Below are 15,955 nucleotides of genomic sequence, written 5' to 3' on the forward strand. Positions count from 1 at the left end.
AGCCCCTAGTCGCCGCATTCCGGCGCCTGTTCGGTGAGGCTGGTACGGCTGGTAATGTAAGCCTACTTGAGACAATAATAAAGATTATTACATACCCTGGTCACGAAATGGTCATTGAACAGGAGAGTGCCTGGGCCAAAGGTGGAGTGACCCTGTTTAACATAAGAAGACAGGCACAGTCACACAACTGTGGTGGAGTTCCAACTGAAAATCCCTGTGAATTTCTACCAGTGGAATTACACTCCCCTCCCTAACCAATCCTTGAGGCGTCCACTTTATAAAGGGCTAAGTTAATGATGCACATTGGCAACTGGGCTCTGAGTGTGGGCAGGACTATTCCCCAGCCACTGCCTTCCTCCCTGTCCTGCTTTTAGAGTCAATGCAGTCAGTCGCTTTTCAATTGCTGTTTGTTTTTCAGATTCAGCCCGGGGTCTCTCTCTGTAGCCAGGACAGTGCAGTCGCACCCACCCTCCCTCCCATTGCCCACCTTTACCTGGAGCCTGGGGAACAGGTGCTGGCTCAAACTGGCCAATCACAGGCCAGAGGAGGGGGGCTGTTGACGTCACCCTCCCCAATAAAAGGACGAATGAGGCGCTGGAGAGGCTGAGCCAGTAGGCAATCCATCAGCCGAGTGGCTGGAGCTGCCCAGGGAGCCACAGAGCACAGTGCAGCGGGACAGCACTGGGCAACTGGTGTGCAAGACAGGGGTGGGTGGGCGACCTTCCCTCCTGCTGCTGCAGAACATTCATTCACCCAGGAAAGCTCAGTCACCGAGCAGCACTTGCCTCTCCTCTGTGGGGGCTGGCTGTGGAAGTTTGCAATCGAAGTGCTCTTGCTTCAAGCTCCGCTTTGTGTTATTTTTTTTAAAAGGGACAAGCATTGCAATGGATCTCCTCGCCCAGTCCTGCGTTGATGTGGCTGCCAACGGGTCGCAACTGTGCCAGAGCACTTTGCCCAATGCTATTCCCAGCCTGGGCTCCGGCAACTCGTCACCTACCTGCCTGAACTCCACCTCGTACCCCTGCAACAGCACCGAGAGCAATCCTCTGGGCAAGAACTTCTCTTCCATCGTTATCGCCATCATCATCACTGCCCTCTATTCCATCGTCTGTGTACTGGGGCTGGTGGGCAACGTGCTGGTCATGTATGTGATTGTCAGGTAAGAGGCAGCTTAACTTGAATCAAATTCATCCCTGTCTGCCTGTGTGTGTGTGTCCCTCTCCTCCGCCCTCTTTCTTGCACAGAGCCACATTGGCCTGAGTGGAAGAGCTTCTCCCCCCCCGCCCCGGCCTCTCAACTTCATTGAAAACGCGGGTGTCAATGTTCTTGTTTACACACAAGACAGTGTGCACAACCTTCAGAATGATTGTCCTTGGGTCTTTTGCGATGGATGTGTATTCAATGTTGGTGCATCGATTAGAAACCAGAATATAAATTGCAAGCAATGCTACAGGACTGAATTAACGTTCATATTTGCATCTTTCTTGATTGGTTGCATGTTAATGAATTAATATCTGTGTTTAATATTACATTTGTGCAGGCTGCAGGTTGGGTTAGACACTCGCGTAGCGCCATCTGGCCGACACATCCGGCAGTGCAGACTGTAAGGGCGGACAGAATGCAGAGTTCCTTTTCAAATCATACTGCCTTATTCTACATATCATTTAATCACAGGTTCCACATTGGCAACTATCTCTGTAATTTCAGCACGCTATAATCATAGCTCCCCCCCCCCCTATATCCAGTGGTGGCATTCCAGTGGTATGATTGCACTGTGACATGTTTATATAGAAACTCAGACTTTCCTCCTTTCAACCAATTGCACTCCCAAACCTCAGGTGGCCAGACTGCATACCACAGCACTGAGGACTGAAGGAAGGTGGATGGGGAACACAGCCTCAAGCTATGGAAAGATTTGAAAGATGTTCTCACTCCCTATTCTCAGGTAATAATGGGGCTTTTGCAATACCGCCCCCCCCCCCCCCCCCCCCCCCGCCACCCACAGCACACACACACCATTATTTCTTCAAGATATTCCTTGACTCTTTAACTGAAAATCTATCATAGAACATTACAGCGCAGTCCAGGCCCTTCGGCTCTCGATGTTGCGCCGACCTGTGAAACCACTCTAAAGCCCATCTACACTATTCCCTTATCGTCCATATGTCTATCCAATGACCATTTGAATGCCCTTAGTGGTGGCATCCCCTGCTGTTGCAGACAGGGCATTCCACGCCCTTACTACTCTCTGAGTAAAGAACCTACCTCTGACATCTGTCCTATATCTATCTCCCCTCAATTTAAAGCTATGTCCCCTCGTGCTAGACATCACGATCCGAGGAAGAGGGCTCTCACTGTCCACCCTGTCCAATCCTCTGATCATCTTGTAGGCCTCAATTAAGTCACCTCTTAACCTTCTCTCTAACGAAAACAGCCTCAAGTCCCTCAGCCTTTCCTCATAAGATCTTCCCTCCATACCAGGCAACATTATGGTAAATCTCCTCTGCACCCTTTCCAATGCTTCCACATCCTTCTTATAATGCGGCGACCAGAATTAGACGCAAAACTCCAAATGCACCTGCACCAGAGTTTGGTACAGCTGCAACATGACCTCATGGCTCCGTAACTCAATCCCTCTACGAATAAAAGCTAACACACCGTACGCCTTCTTAACAACCCTCTCAACCTGGGTGCCAACTTTCAGGGATCTATGTTCATGGACACCGAGATCTCTCTGCTCATCCACACTGCCAAGAATCTTACCATTAGCCCAGTACTCTGTCTTCCTGTTATTCCTTCCAAAATGAATCACCTCACGCTTTTCTGCATTAAACTCCATTTGCCACCTCTCAGCCCAGTGCTGCAGCTTATCTATGTCCCTCTGTAACTTGTAACATCCTTCTGCACTGTCCACAACTCCACCGACTTTAGTGTCATCTGCAACTTTACTCACCCATCCTTCTATGCCCTCCTCCAGGTCATTTATAAAAATGACAAACAGCAGTGGCCCCAAAACAGATCCTTGTGGTACACCACTAGTAACTGGACTCCAGTCTGAACATTTCCCATCAACCACCACCCTTTCTCTTCTTCCAGCTAGCCAATTTCTGATCCAAACTGCAAAATCACCCTGAATCCCATGCCTCCGTATTTTCTGCAGTAGCCTACCGTGTGGAACCTTATCAAATGCTTTACTGAAATCCATGTACACCACATCAACTGCTTTACCCTCATCCACCTGTTTGGTTATCTTCTCAAAGAACTCAATAAGGTTTGTGAGGCACGACCTACCCTTCACAAAACCGTGTTGATTATTTCTAATCAAATTATTCCTTTCCAGATGATTATACATCCTATCTCTTATAAACCTTTCCAAGATTTTGCCCACAACAGAAGTAAGGCTCACTGGTCTATAGTTACCGGGGTTGTCTCTACTCCCCTTCTTGAACAAGGGGACAACATTTGCTATCCTCCAGTCTTCTGGCACTATTCCTGTCGACAAAGATGACTTAAAGATCAAAGCCAAAGGCTCAGCAATCTCCTCCCTAGCTTACCAGATAATCCTAGGATAAATTCCATCCAGCCCAGGGGACTTATCTATTTTCACACTTTCCAGAATTGCTAACACCTGCTTAGCACAGGGCTAAATCGCTGGCTTTGAAACCAGACCAAGGCAGGCCAGCAGCACGGTTCAATTCCCGTAACAGCCTCCCCAAACAGGTGCCAGAATGTGGCGACTAGGGGCTTTTCACAGTAACTTCATTTGAAGCCTACTTGTGACAATAAGTGATTTTCATTTCATTTCATTTTTCACCTCCTCCTTATGAACCTCAAGCCCTTCTAGTCTAGTAGCCTGAATCTCAGTATTCTCCTCGACAACATTGTCTTTTTCCTGTGTGAATACTGACGAAAAATATTCATTTAGCACCTCTCCTATCTCCTCGGACTCCAAGCACAACTTCCCACTACTGTCCTTGACTGGCCCTACTCTTACCCTAGTCATTCGTTTATTCCTGACATATCTATAGAAAGCTTTAGGGTTATCCTTGATCCTACCTGCCAAAGACTTCTCATGTCCCATCCCAGCTCTTCTTAGCTCTCTCTTTAGGTCCTTCCTAGCTTACTTGTAACTCTCGAGCGCCCTAACTGAACCTTCATGTCTCACCTTTACATAAGCCTCCTTCTTCCTCTTGACAAATGTTTCGACTGCTTTAGTAAACCACAGTTCCCTTGGTCGACCACTTCCTCCCTGCCTGACAGGTACATACTTATCAAGGACACGCAGTAGCTGTTCCTTGAACAAGCTCCACATTTCCATTGTGCCCATCCCCTGCAGTTTTTCTCTCCATCCGATGCATCCTAAGTCTTGCCTCATCACATCATAATTGCCTTTCCCCCAGATATACCTCTTGCCCTGCGGTATATACCTATCCCTTTCCATCACTAAAGTAAACGTAATCGAATTGTGGTCACTATCACCAAAGTGCTCACATACCTCCAAATCTAACACCTGTCCTGGTTCATTACCCAGTACCAAATCCAATATGGCCTTGCCTCTCGTTGGCCTATCTACATACTGTGTCTGGAAACCCTCCTGCACACATTGGACAAAAACGGACCCATCTAAAGTACCCGAACTATCGCGTTTCCAGTCAATATTTGGAAAGTTAAAGTCCCCCATAACAACTACCCTGTTGCTTTCGCTCCTATCCAGAATCATCTTTGCAATCCTTTCCTCTAAATCTCTGGAACTTTTTGGAGGCCTGTAGAAAACCCCTAACAGGGTGACCTCTCCTTTCCTGTTTCTAACCTCAGTCCATTCTAGCTCAGTAGACGAGTCCTCATCAAATGTCCTTTCTGCCACCGTAATACTGTCCTTGACCAACAATGCCACCCTTCCCCCTCTTTTACCACCTTCCCTGAGCTAACTGAAATATCTAAACCCCGGCACCTGCAACAACCATTCCTGTCCCTGCTCTATCCATGTCTCCGAAATGGCCACAACATCGAAGTCCCAGGTACCAACCCATGCCGCAAGTTCACCCACCTTATTCCGGATGCTCCTGGCATTGAAGAAGACACACTTTAAACCACCTTCCTGCCTGGGGGTACACTCCTGCAACTTTGAAACCTTACTTGTAACCGATGACATTTGATGTGATGCTACATCAGTGTTTGATGAGATAATGTCGAGGGAGCTTTACTTGGTTTAGTCCCAGCAAGCACTCACAGGGCAAGTTACAGGGTTCAATTTGGATTTGATTTCATTTATTCTCCCAAGCACCGATGTACAGTGAAAAGTATTATTCAGCAGTCCAGACAGATCGCTCCATACATGAGAAAACATAGGCTGCACTATCCTGTCTGCCCCCCATAACCCTTCACTCACTTTTCAAATAAAAATGTGTCTAACTCAGCCTATCCTGGGAGATTTGATGTGGACAGTGTAGAGGGAGCTTTACTCTGTATCTAACCCCGTGCTGTACCTGTCCTGGGAGTGTTTGATGGGTCAGTGTAGAGGGAGCTTTACTCTGTATCTAACCCCGTGCTGTATCTGTCCTGGGAGTGTTTGATGGGGACAGTGCAGAGGGAGCTTTACTCTGTATCGAACCCCATGCTGGACCTGTCCTGGGAGTGTTTGATGGGTCAGTGTAGAGGGAGCTTTACTCTGTATCTAACCCCGTGCTGGACCTGTCCTGGGAGTGTTTGATGGGTCAGTGAAGAGGGAGCTTTACTCTGTATCTAACCACGTGCTGTACCTGTCCTGGGAATGTGTGATGGGGACAGTGTAGAGGGAGCTTTACCCTGTATCTAACCCCATCCTGTACTTGTCCTGGGAGTGTTTGATGGGGACAGTGTAGGGGGAGCTTTACTCTGTATCTAACCCCATGCTGTACCTGTCCTGGGAGTGTTTGATGGGGACAGTGTAGGGGGAGCTTTACTCTGCATCTAACCCCGTGCTGTACCTGTCCTGGGAGTGTTTGATGTGGACAGTGTAGAGTGAGCTTTACTCTGCATCTAACCCCGTGTTGTACCTGTCCTGGGAGTGTTTAATGGGGACAGTGTAGGGGGAGCTTTACTCTGCGTCTAACCCCGTGCTGTACCTGTCCTGGGCGTGTTTGATGGGGACAGTGTAGAGGGAGTTTTACTCTGTATCTTACCCCGTGCTGTACCTCTCCTGGGAGTGTTTGATGGGTCAGTGTAGAGGGAGCTTTACTCTGTATCTAACCCTGTGCTGTACCTGTCCTGGGAGTGTATGATGGGGGCAGTGCAGAGGGAACTTTACTCTGTATCTAACCCCATGCTGGACCTGTCCTGAGAGTGTTTGATTGTTCAGTGTAGAGGGAGCTTTACTCTGTATCTAACCCCGTGCTGTACCTGTCCTGGGAGTGTTTGATGGGGGCAGTGCAGAGGGAGCTTTACTCTGTATCTAACCCCGTGCTGGACCTGTCCAGGGAGTGTTTGATGGGTCAGTGTAGAGGGAGCTTTACTCTGTATCGAACCACGTGCTGTACCTGTCCTGGGAATGTTTGATGGGGACAGTGTAGAGGGAGCTTTGCCCTGTATCTAACCCCGTCCTGTACCTGTCCTGGGAGTGTTTGATGGGGACAGTGTAGAGAGGGCTTCACTCTGTATCTAACCCCGTGCTGTACCTGTCCTGGGAGTGTTTGATGGGGACAGTCTAGAGGGAGCTTTATTCTGTATCTAACCCCGTGCTGTACCTGTCCTGGGAGTGTTTGATGGGGACAGTGTAGAGGGAGCATTACTCGGTATCTAACCCCATGCTGTACCTGTCCTGGGAGTGTTTGATGGGGACAGTGTTGAGAGATCACTCTGTATCTAACCCCGTGCTGTACCTGTCCTGGGAGTGTTTGACGGGGACAGTGTAGAGGGAGCTTTACTCTGTATCTAACCCCGTGCTGTACCTGTCCTGGGAGTGTTTGATGGGGACAGTGTAGAGGGAGCATTACTCTGTATCTAACCCCATGCTGTACCTGTCCTGGGAGTGTTTGATGGGGACAGTGTAGAGGGAGCATTACTCTGTATCTAACCCCATGCTGTACCTGTCCTGGGAGTGTTTTATGGAGACAGTGGAGAGGGAGCTTTACCCTATCTAACCCAGTCCTGTACTTGTCCTGGGAGTGTTTGATGGGGACAGTGTAGGTGGAGCTTTACTCTGCATCTAACCCCGTGCTGTACCTGTCCTGGGAGTGTTTGATGTGGACAGTGTAGAGTGAGCTTTACTCTGCATCTAACCCCGTGCTGTACCTGTCCTGGGAGTGTTTGATGGGGACAGTGTAGAGGGAGATTTACTCTATCTAACCCCGTGCTGTACCTGTCCTGGGAGTGTTTGGTGTGGACAGTGTAGAGGCAGTTTTACTCTGTATCTAACCCCGTGCTGTACCTGTCCTGGGAGTGTTTGATGGGGACAGTGTAGAGGGAGCTTTATTCTGTATCTAACCCCGTGCTGTACCTGTCCTGGGAGTGTTTGATGGGGACAGTGTTGAGAGAGATCACTCTGTATCTAACCCCCTGCAGTACCTGTCCTGGGACTGTTTGATGTGGACAGTTTAGAGTGAGCTTTAGTCTGTATATAACCCCGTGCTGTACCTGTCCTGGGAGCGTTTGATGTGGACAGTGTCGTGAGCTTTACTCTGCATCTAACCCCATGTTGTACCTGTCCTGGGAGTGTTTGATGGGGACAGTGTAGAGGGACCTTAAGTCTGTATATAACCCCGTGATTAACCTGTCCTGGGAGTGTTTGATGGGGACAGTGTAGAGGGGGCTTTACTCTGTATCTAACCCCGTGCTGTACCTGTCGTGGGAATGTTTGATGGGGACAGTGTAGAGGGAGCTTTACCCTGTATCTAACTCCGTGCTGTACCTGTCCTGGGAGTGATTGATGTGGACAGTGTTGAGAGAAATCACTCTGTATCTAACCCCGTGCTGTACCTGTCCTGGGAGTGTTTGATGGGGACAGTGTAGAGGGAGCTTTATTCCGTATCTAACCCCGTGCTGTACCTGTATTGGGAGTGTTTGATGGGGACAGTGTTGAGAGAGATCACTCTGTATCTAACCCCCTGCAGTACCTGTCCTGGGACTGTTTGATGTGGACAGTTTAGAGTGAGCTTTAGTCTGTATATAACCCCGTGCTTAACCTGTCCTGGAGTTTTTGATGGGGACAGCGTAGAGTGAGCTCTATTCTGTATCTAACCCCGTGCTGTTCCTGTCCTAGGAGTGTTTGATGGGGACAGTGTAGAAGGAGCATTATCCTGTATATAACCCCGTGCTTAACCTGTCCTGGAGTTTTTGATGGGGACAGCGTAGAGTGAGCTCTATTCTGTATCTAACCCCATGTTGATCCTGTCCTGGGAGTGTTTGATGGGGACAGTGTAGATGGAGCTTTACTCTGTATCTAACCCCGTGCTGTACCTGTCCTGGGAGTGTTTGATGGGGACAGTGTCGGGGAAGCTTTACTCTGCATCTAACCCCGTGCTGTACCTGTCCTGGGAGTGTTTGATGGGTCAGTGTAGAGGGAGCTTTACTCTGTATCTAACCACGTGCTGTACCTGTCCTGGGAGTGTTTGATGGGGTCAGTGTAGGGGGAGCTTTACTCTGCATCTAACCCCGTGCTGTACCTGTCCTGGGAGTGTTTGATGTGGACAGTGTAGAGTGAGCTTTACTCTGCATCTAACCCCGTGCTGTACCTGTCCTGGGAGTGTTTGATGGGGACAGTGTAGAGGGAGATTTACTCTATCTAACCCCGTGCTGTACCTGTCCTGGGAGTGTTTGGTGTGGACAGTGTAGAGGGAGCTTTACTGTGTATCTATCCCCATGTTGATCCTGTCCTGGGAGTGTTTTATGGAGACAGTGTAGAGCGAGCTTTACTCTGTATCTAACCCCGTGCTGTACCTGTCCTGGGAGTGTTTGATGGGGACAGTGTAGAGGGAGCTTTATTCTGTATCTAACCCCGTGCTGTACCTGTATTGGGAGTGTTTGATGGGGACAGTGTTGAGAGAGATCACTCTGTATCTAACCCCCTGCAGTACCTGTCCTGGGACTGTTTGATGGGGACAGTGTAGAAGGAGCATTATTCTGTATTTAACCCCGTGCTGTACCTGTCCTGGGAGTGTTTGATGTGGACAGTGTAGAGTGAGCTTTACTCTGCATCTAACCCCATGTTGATCCTGTCCTGGGAGTGTTTTATGGGGACAGTGTAGATGGAGCTTTACTCTGTATCTAACCCCGTGCTGTACCTGTCCTGGGAGTGTTTGATGGGGACAGTGTAGGGGATGCTTTACTCTGTATCTAACCCCATGCTGTACCTGTCCTGGGAGGGTTTGATGTGGACAGTGTAGAGTGAGCTTTACTCTGCATCTAACCCCGTGTTGTACCTGTCCTGGGAGTGTTTAATGGGGACAGTGTAGGGGGAGCTTTACTCTGCATCTAACCCCGTGCTGTACCTGTCCTGGGCGTGTTTGATGGGGACAGTGTAGAGAGAGCTTCACTCTGTATCTAACCCCGTGCTGTACCTGTCCTGGGAGTGTTTGATGGGGACAGTGTTGACAGAGATCACTCTGTATCTAATCCCGTGCTGTACCTGTCCTGGTAGTGTTTGATGTGGACAGTGTAGAGGGAGCTTTATTCTGTATCTAACCCCGTGCTGTACCTGTCCTGGGAGTGTTTGATGGGGACAGTGTTGAGAGATATCACTCTGTATCTAACCCCGTACTGTACCTGTCCTGGGAGTGTTTGATGGGGACAGCATAGAGGGAGCTCTATTCTGTATCTAACCCTGTGCTGTACCTGTCCTGTGAGTGTTTGATGGGGACAGTGTAGAGGGAGCATTATTCTGTATCTAACCCCGTGCTGTACCTGTTCTGGGAGTGTTTGATGGGGACAGTGTAGAGGGAGCATTATTCTGTATCTAACCCCGTGCTGTACCTGTTCTGGGAGTGTTTGATGGGGACAGTGTTGAGGGAGCTTTACTCTGTATCTAACCCCCGTGCTGTACCTGTCGTGGCAGTGTTTGATGGGGACAGTGCAGAGGGAGCTTTACTCTGTATCTAACCCCGTGCTGTACCTGTCCTGGGAGTGTTTGATGCGGACAGTGCAGAGGGAGCTTTACTCTGTATCTAACCCCGTGCTGAACCTGTCCTGGGAGTGTTTGATGGGGACAGTGTAGAGGGAGCTTTACTCTGTATCTAACCCCATGCTGTACCTGTCCTGGGAGTGTTTGATGGGGACAGTGTAGAGGGAGCTTTACTCTGTATCTAACCCCGTGTTGTATCTGTCCTGGGAGTGTTTGATGGGGACAGTGTAGAGTGAGCTTTACTCTGTATCTAACCCCGTGCTGTACCTGTCCTGGGAGTGTTTGATGGGGACAGTGTAGAGAGAGATTTGCTCTGTATCTGACCCCGTGCTGTACCTGCCCTGGGTGTGTTTGATGGGGACAGCGTAGAGGGAGCTTTATTCTGTATCTAACCCCGTGCTGTACCTGTCCTGGGAGTGTTTGATGGGGACAGTGTAGAGTGAGCTTTACTCTGTATCTAACCCCGTGCTGTACCTGTCCTGGGAGTGTTTGATGGGGACAGTGTAGAGAGAGATTTGCTCCGTATCTGACCCCGTGCTATACCTGCCCTGGTTGTGTTTGATGGGGACAGCGTAGAGGGAGCTTTATTCTGTATCTAACCCCGTGCTGTACCTGTCCTGGGAGTGCTTGATGATGACAGTGCAGAGAGTGTTTTACTCTCTATCTGACCCTGTGCTGTAATGTTCTGGGAATGTTTGATGGGGACAGTGTAGAGAGATTCACTCTGTGTTTTGCCCTGTACAGAGCTTTACACTATTTAACCCACTCTTTACCTGTCCTGAGAATATTTGATGGGACAGTGTATGGTGAACTTTATTCTACATCTAACCCATGCTGTGAATGACTGAAAGTGCTCAGCCATTGAGGGAGAGAGACGAGTAGGAGGAAGAGTATATGAACATGTATAATCCTGACTGTTCACAGTCATCAGCAAAGTCCAAGGACTCTCCTGTCACTCTCTATGCTGATCTATCCATGTTTCCCCTCGCTCGCTTTTCAGATACACCAAAATGAAAACAGCCACCAACATCTACATATTCAACCTTGCTCTGGCTGACGCCTTGGCCACCAGCACACTGCCTTTCCAAAGTGTCAACTACTTGATGGGAACTTGGCCCTTTGGGAAGCCGCTGTGCAAAGTGATCATGTCCATTGACTACTACAACATGTTCACCAGCATATTCACCCTCACCACCATGAGCATGGACCGCTACATTGCAGTTTGCCACCCGGTCAAGGCTTTGGATTTCCGCACACCACGCAATGCCAAGATTGTCAATGTCTGCATCTGGATGCTGTCCTCAGCCATTGGGCTGCCTGTGATGATAATGGCAACGACCAGGTTCGACAATAGTAAGTACCACGCAGTAGGTTCAGCATTGTTTCCACTGTCCTTGAGGTGAGAACGTGCCCTTTTATCCAAAAAGCATGATAAAGAGGGCCTGAGATCAATGTGCAATGCAAAAAGGTTAGGTGGGGTTCCTGGGTTACTGGGATCGGGTGGAGGCGTGGGCTTAAGTAGGGTGATCTTTCCAAGAGCCGCATGGCCTCCTTCCACACTGCAAATTCTATGAAATCTTCCTCTTTAGCAAATCTCCACTGATGTTTGATCAGAAATGGACGGCACGGTAGCGCAATGGTTAGCACCGTTGCCTCACAGCTCCAGGGTTCCAGGTTCAATTCCCGGCTTGGGTCATTATCTGTGCGGAGTCTGCGTGGGTTTCCTCCGGGCGCTCCGGTTTCCTCCCACATGTCCCGAAAGACGCGCTGTTAGGTGGATTGGACATTCTGAATTCTCCCTCAGTGTGCACGAACAGGCGCCAGAGTGTGGCGGCTCGGGGATTTTCACAGTAACGTCATTGCCTCCTTGTGACAATAAAAGATTATTGTTAATATTATTATTAAATCTCAAAATGTTCACTGGAATGGCCCCATGTGATCCAGCAACATGGGGCCCTTTTGATTTCAATCTCACTCCCAACCATCACACCTCACCCTCCTCCATCCACCCTAACCACTCCCACCACCACTGGCCCCTATCTCCAGAAGCAGATCTGGCATTAGTTCATGTGTGTTGGGTTGAATGAGCTCAGTGTTTTATTTCATGATTTAATGGACTGGGCGAAAGCTTTATTCTGGAAAATGATCTGATATTACCCAGATTGAATCAGCAGCTGGTATTCCTGTTGAGGACCTTTAAAGAGGCGTAAACGTAGAGGCAATCTGATTGAGGTTTATAAGGTTCTGTAATCAAGTTGACAGTTTGTTGTAATGATATGTGTTAGGGGCTGACAGGGTGGGGGGTCTCAATTTTAAGTTGTATAAATGAAGGTAATAGAGTAGGTGGTAGCTTCATGGTATTGTCACTGGACCCAATGCAAGATCTGGGGACCCGAGTTCAAGACCTGGGGTCAAATCCCACCATGGCAGATCGTAAAATTTGTATTCAATAAAAGAAATCTGGAATTAAAAGTCCAGCGATAGGGCAGCACTGAGGCGCAGTGGGTTGGCATTGCGGCCTCACGGTACCGAGGTCCCAGGTTCGATCCTGGCTCTGGGTCACTGTCCGTGTGGAGTTTGCACGTTCTCCCCGTGTTTGCGTGGGTTTTGCCTCCACAATCCAGAGGTGTGCAGGGTAGGTGGATTGGCCGCGCTAAATTGCCTCTTAATTGGAAAAAATGAATTGGGTACTCCTAAATTTAAAAACAAAGTCTTGTGATGACCGTGAAATCATCGTCGATTGTCAAGAAAAATCCATCTGGTTCACTGATGTCCTTTTAGGGAAGGAAATCTGCCCTCCTTACCCGGCCTGGCCTACATGATCCACAGCAATGTTTTTGACCCTCTGAAATGGAGGGCTGTTAGGGATGGGTAACAAATTCTGTCCCAGCCAGTGACAGCCACACCCTGTAAAAGTATATATTTTTAAAAGCTTGAAGTTCAATGTCAGGAGGTGGTCTCTTTTCAAAGAATAATGAACCCCTGGAATAGGCTGACAACTCATGCAGTTGATGCTCATTTGCTGAATTCCTTCAATTGAGGACAGGGCTCATTTCTGGTTGGAGCTACAAGGCCCCAGTGAGCTCCTGGACTAATATCAACTGACTAAGAGTTTATGAGACACATTTTCCAGACATGTTTCCCCCAGAATTGGCCACGCTAAATTGCCCCTTAGTTTTAAAAAAAACGTTTCCCTCAGAATTGGCCTGTGCGATGATCTAGTTTTCTGTCTGGTTCTGAGTAGGATTTTCAGTTCATATACTATGATGTAAAGGCTTTGCAATGAAGCAGAGGGAATTCTCCTGACCCTCATGGGTAGTGTGTTTGTCTGCAAATCTTTTAATGCAAAGTTAATGCTATTTAACTATCTACTGAACTATTTCTAACAATCTACTATTTTACCCTGTTCACCCTTCCAGGTTTAGGAATAACAGACTGCACGTTGAAATTCCCACACCCTTCCTGGTACTGGGACAACCTCCTGAGAATCTGTGTCTTCATTTTTGCCTTTGTCATGCCAGTCTTGATCATCACGGTGTGCTATGGCCTGATGATCCTACGTCTGAAGAGTGTCCGGATGCTCTCCGGTTCGAAGGAGAAGGACAGGAACCTCCGGCGCATCACCAGGATGGTCCTTGTGGTCGTGGCCGTGTTCATCGTCTGCTGGACGCCCATCCACATCTATGTCATCCTCAGGGCCCTGGTGAAGATCCCATCCACCCTCTTTGCAGCAGTGGCCTGGCATTTCTGCATTGCCCTGGGCTACACCAACAGTTGCCTCAACCCTGTCCTCTACGCCTTCCTGGACGAGAACTTCAAGCGATGTTTCCGGGAGTTCTGCGTGCCCACTTCCTCGACCATTCAGTATCAGGGCTCTAACCGGGTTCGGAACCACACCCGGGAGCACCCGTCCACCATCAACACGGCCGACAGGTCTAATCACCAGGTATGACTAGGCGTGCAGATGTCCCTGGAGCCCCAGTCGCACCAGGGGGAGGACCTCAACTCTGAACTCACACAAATCACAACGGGACTCTAACTGGGGCGAGAGAGCCACCAGGACAATTGAGCCACTGCCCAACATTCGGTCAATGTCAGGACTGGCAGTCATTACTCATCAATTTATTAAGAATAGCTTGTAGCTGGGAGTCTGAAAGTCCAAACCTTCTTATTTATTCTCCCCCACCACCCCTCCAAATTGTCTCCCTTTTGTTTCCTCGGCTGGTGGCAATTTACACTGGGCGTAGATCCACGTCCAGTAGATCCCTTCCCTGTACCTCACCAAAGTGTCTGACGTTTGTATGCCAGCAAGTATCGATAAACTATTCAACTGCCTACTGGATATCGATCAGAAACATGACCCCTGGCTGATATCCCTGGCTTTTCACCTCCTCCATTACAGAGTCTGAGGTAAACTATGGAATCCCCATTGTAGCTCCTCGCTTGAGCTTGGTTGACTCAGTACAGTTCATGGGAGAAACATCCAGAAATCTTCCCAACCCTGTGTTGAGCTCAGCACCACAGCACGTACATTCATCTTTTCTATATGACTGGACAAATAGAAAAGCGTGGCTTTTAACAATCATGACCTTTATCTATCTCTGTTGTGCAATCGTCCCGTCAGTCCACAATTGATTGCTCCCATATTTTGGACTCTTACTCAACAGGAAATTCTTTCACCATTTTCAGGTGGACCCCGTGGATTAAGGAACGAAAATGCAAGTCTTCAGGGATAGTATTTATCTAGGATTTTCAGCATGCTATGCCAACTAAGTATTTGGACTCTGAATGGAATATAACAGAACAGGGGTAAAGTCCTCAATGTTAATTTGATAATAGTGAAATGCCTTTAGTCTCAACATTTGCTGCAAGGCCGCCAGTTTAATTGTATAACTGGAGCTTTCCTGCTGATGTAACCTCTGTAACCAATATGTGACTGCAACAGGTCTAATCGCTGGTCTGGGTGGAGTGAACAGATCCCATCTATGGTAAGTGCAGAGGCATCAGAGTTGGCCCCAAGGTTTCGATGGAAAAGAGAGGACAGGAGGCTGTGTATTCTCAATGGGAAACGTTTGAAGGTGGGATTGGGCTCAACCATGCTCATTCCCCATCACTGCTGCCTGTGCAGTCGAATAGTTTTCCAACATTCGCTGTCACGGTTTACCCATAAATCACACGGGAGGCTGAGCGGAAATGAACCATAGCGAGTGTTCAACGCATTTGGGAAGGGAGAGGGCATTTGGAAAGATAGGGGAGCTTAATTCTTCATGACTCAGAGTGGGGCTTCACAGAACTGTTGAAATCATCTCCTGAGAGACTTTCATTACTGGCACTTACCCCTGTAAAATAAATAGGCCAGTGACTGCATTCAAACAGTGCACAAGACATTATTGCAGAAACACATTAAGGAAATTAAAAAAGAAATTTCACGAGAGGATAGAGGTTATTATATTGCATATATTGCATTAAACAATATTATGTTGTTTGTTTTGTTCATTATTAAATTTCATTCATCTTTTTTTCTGTAACTCAATCCCAACACATCCGAACTTTAATTTACTTCTCCCCAATTGTTGCTCACAATCTCTTTCGAAGATAACGCCTTTTGTTTTACACTGTTGTTTGCCTTGTTCCTGCTTTCTCTTTATACCTCTTGCAGTTGAGTTTCAATGCTCCCACCTAGCACCTTTCCTCTCAATGTTTGACAGACTTCTTGTCACCAGGCTGATGTCCTCGAAACCAATACAAAACGCTGTCAATAACCGTGCCTTACAACGGAATCTGACAACACAAAGTCACAAGAAATTAATTTTGGCCTGGTATTTAAGAAAATAGAGCGAATGGAGAACTTAAAATACTAGA

General features: G+C 48.2%; 1 protein-coding gene across 2 annotated transcripts; it reads left to right on the forward strand.

The window, feature by feature from the left end:
* The first annotated feature begins 666 nt into the window (after positions 1–666).
* LOC140428104 (mu-type opioid receptor-like) lies at positions 667–15,578 on the forward strand. 2 transcript variants are annotated; one of them, XM_072514177.1, is made up of 4 exons: positions 1,065–1,159; positions 1,839–1,945; positions 11,094–11,446; positions 13,513–15,578. In XM_072514177.1, the coding sequence occupies exons 2-4, from the start codon at positions 1,923–1,925 to the stop codon at positions 14,043–14,045; spliced, it is 909 nt and encodes a 302-aa protein (XP_072370278.1). In that variant the 5' UTR covers positions 1,065–1,159; positions 1,839–1,922; the 3' UTR covers positions 14,046–15,578. The 2 variants fall into 2 exon arrangements, with proteins under 2 accessions (XP_072370271.1, XP_072370278.1); XM_072514170.1 differs by lacking the exon at positions 1,839–1,945 and having other exon boundaries at positions 667–1,159.
* The last annotated feature ends 377 nt before the right edge of the window (positions 15,579–15,955 follow it).

Source organism: Scyliorhinus torazame, chromosome 1 (assembly GCF_047496885.1).
Source record: "Scyliorhinus torazame isolate Kashiwa2021f chromosome 1, sScyTor2.1, whole genome shotgun sequence".
In the NCBI taxonomy this organism is placed as follows: domain Eukaryota; kingdom Metazoa; phylum Chordata; class Chondrichthyes; order Carcharhiniformes; family Scyliorhinidae; genus Scyliorhinus; species Scyliorhinus torazame.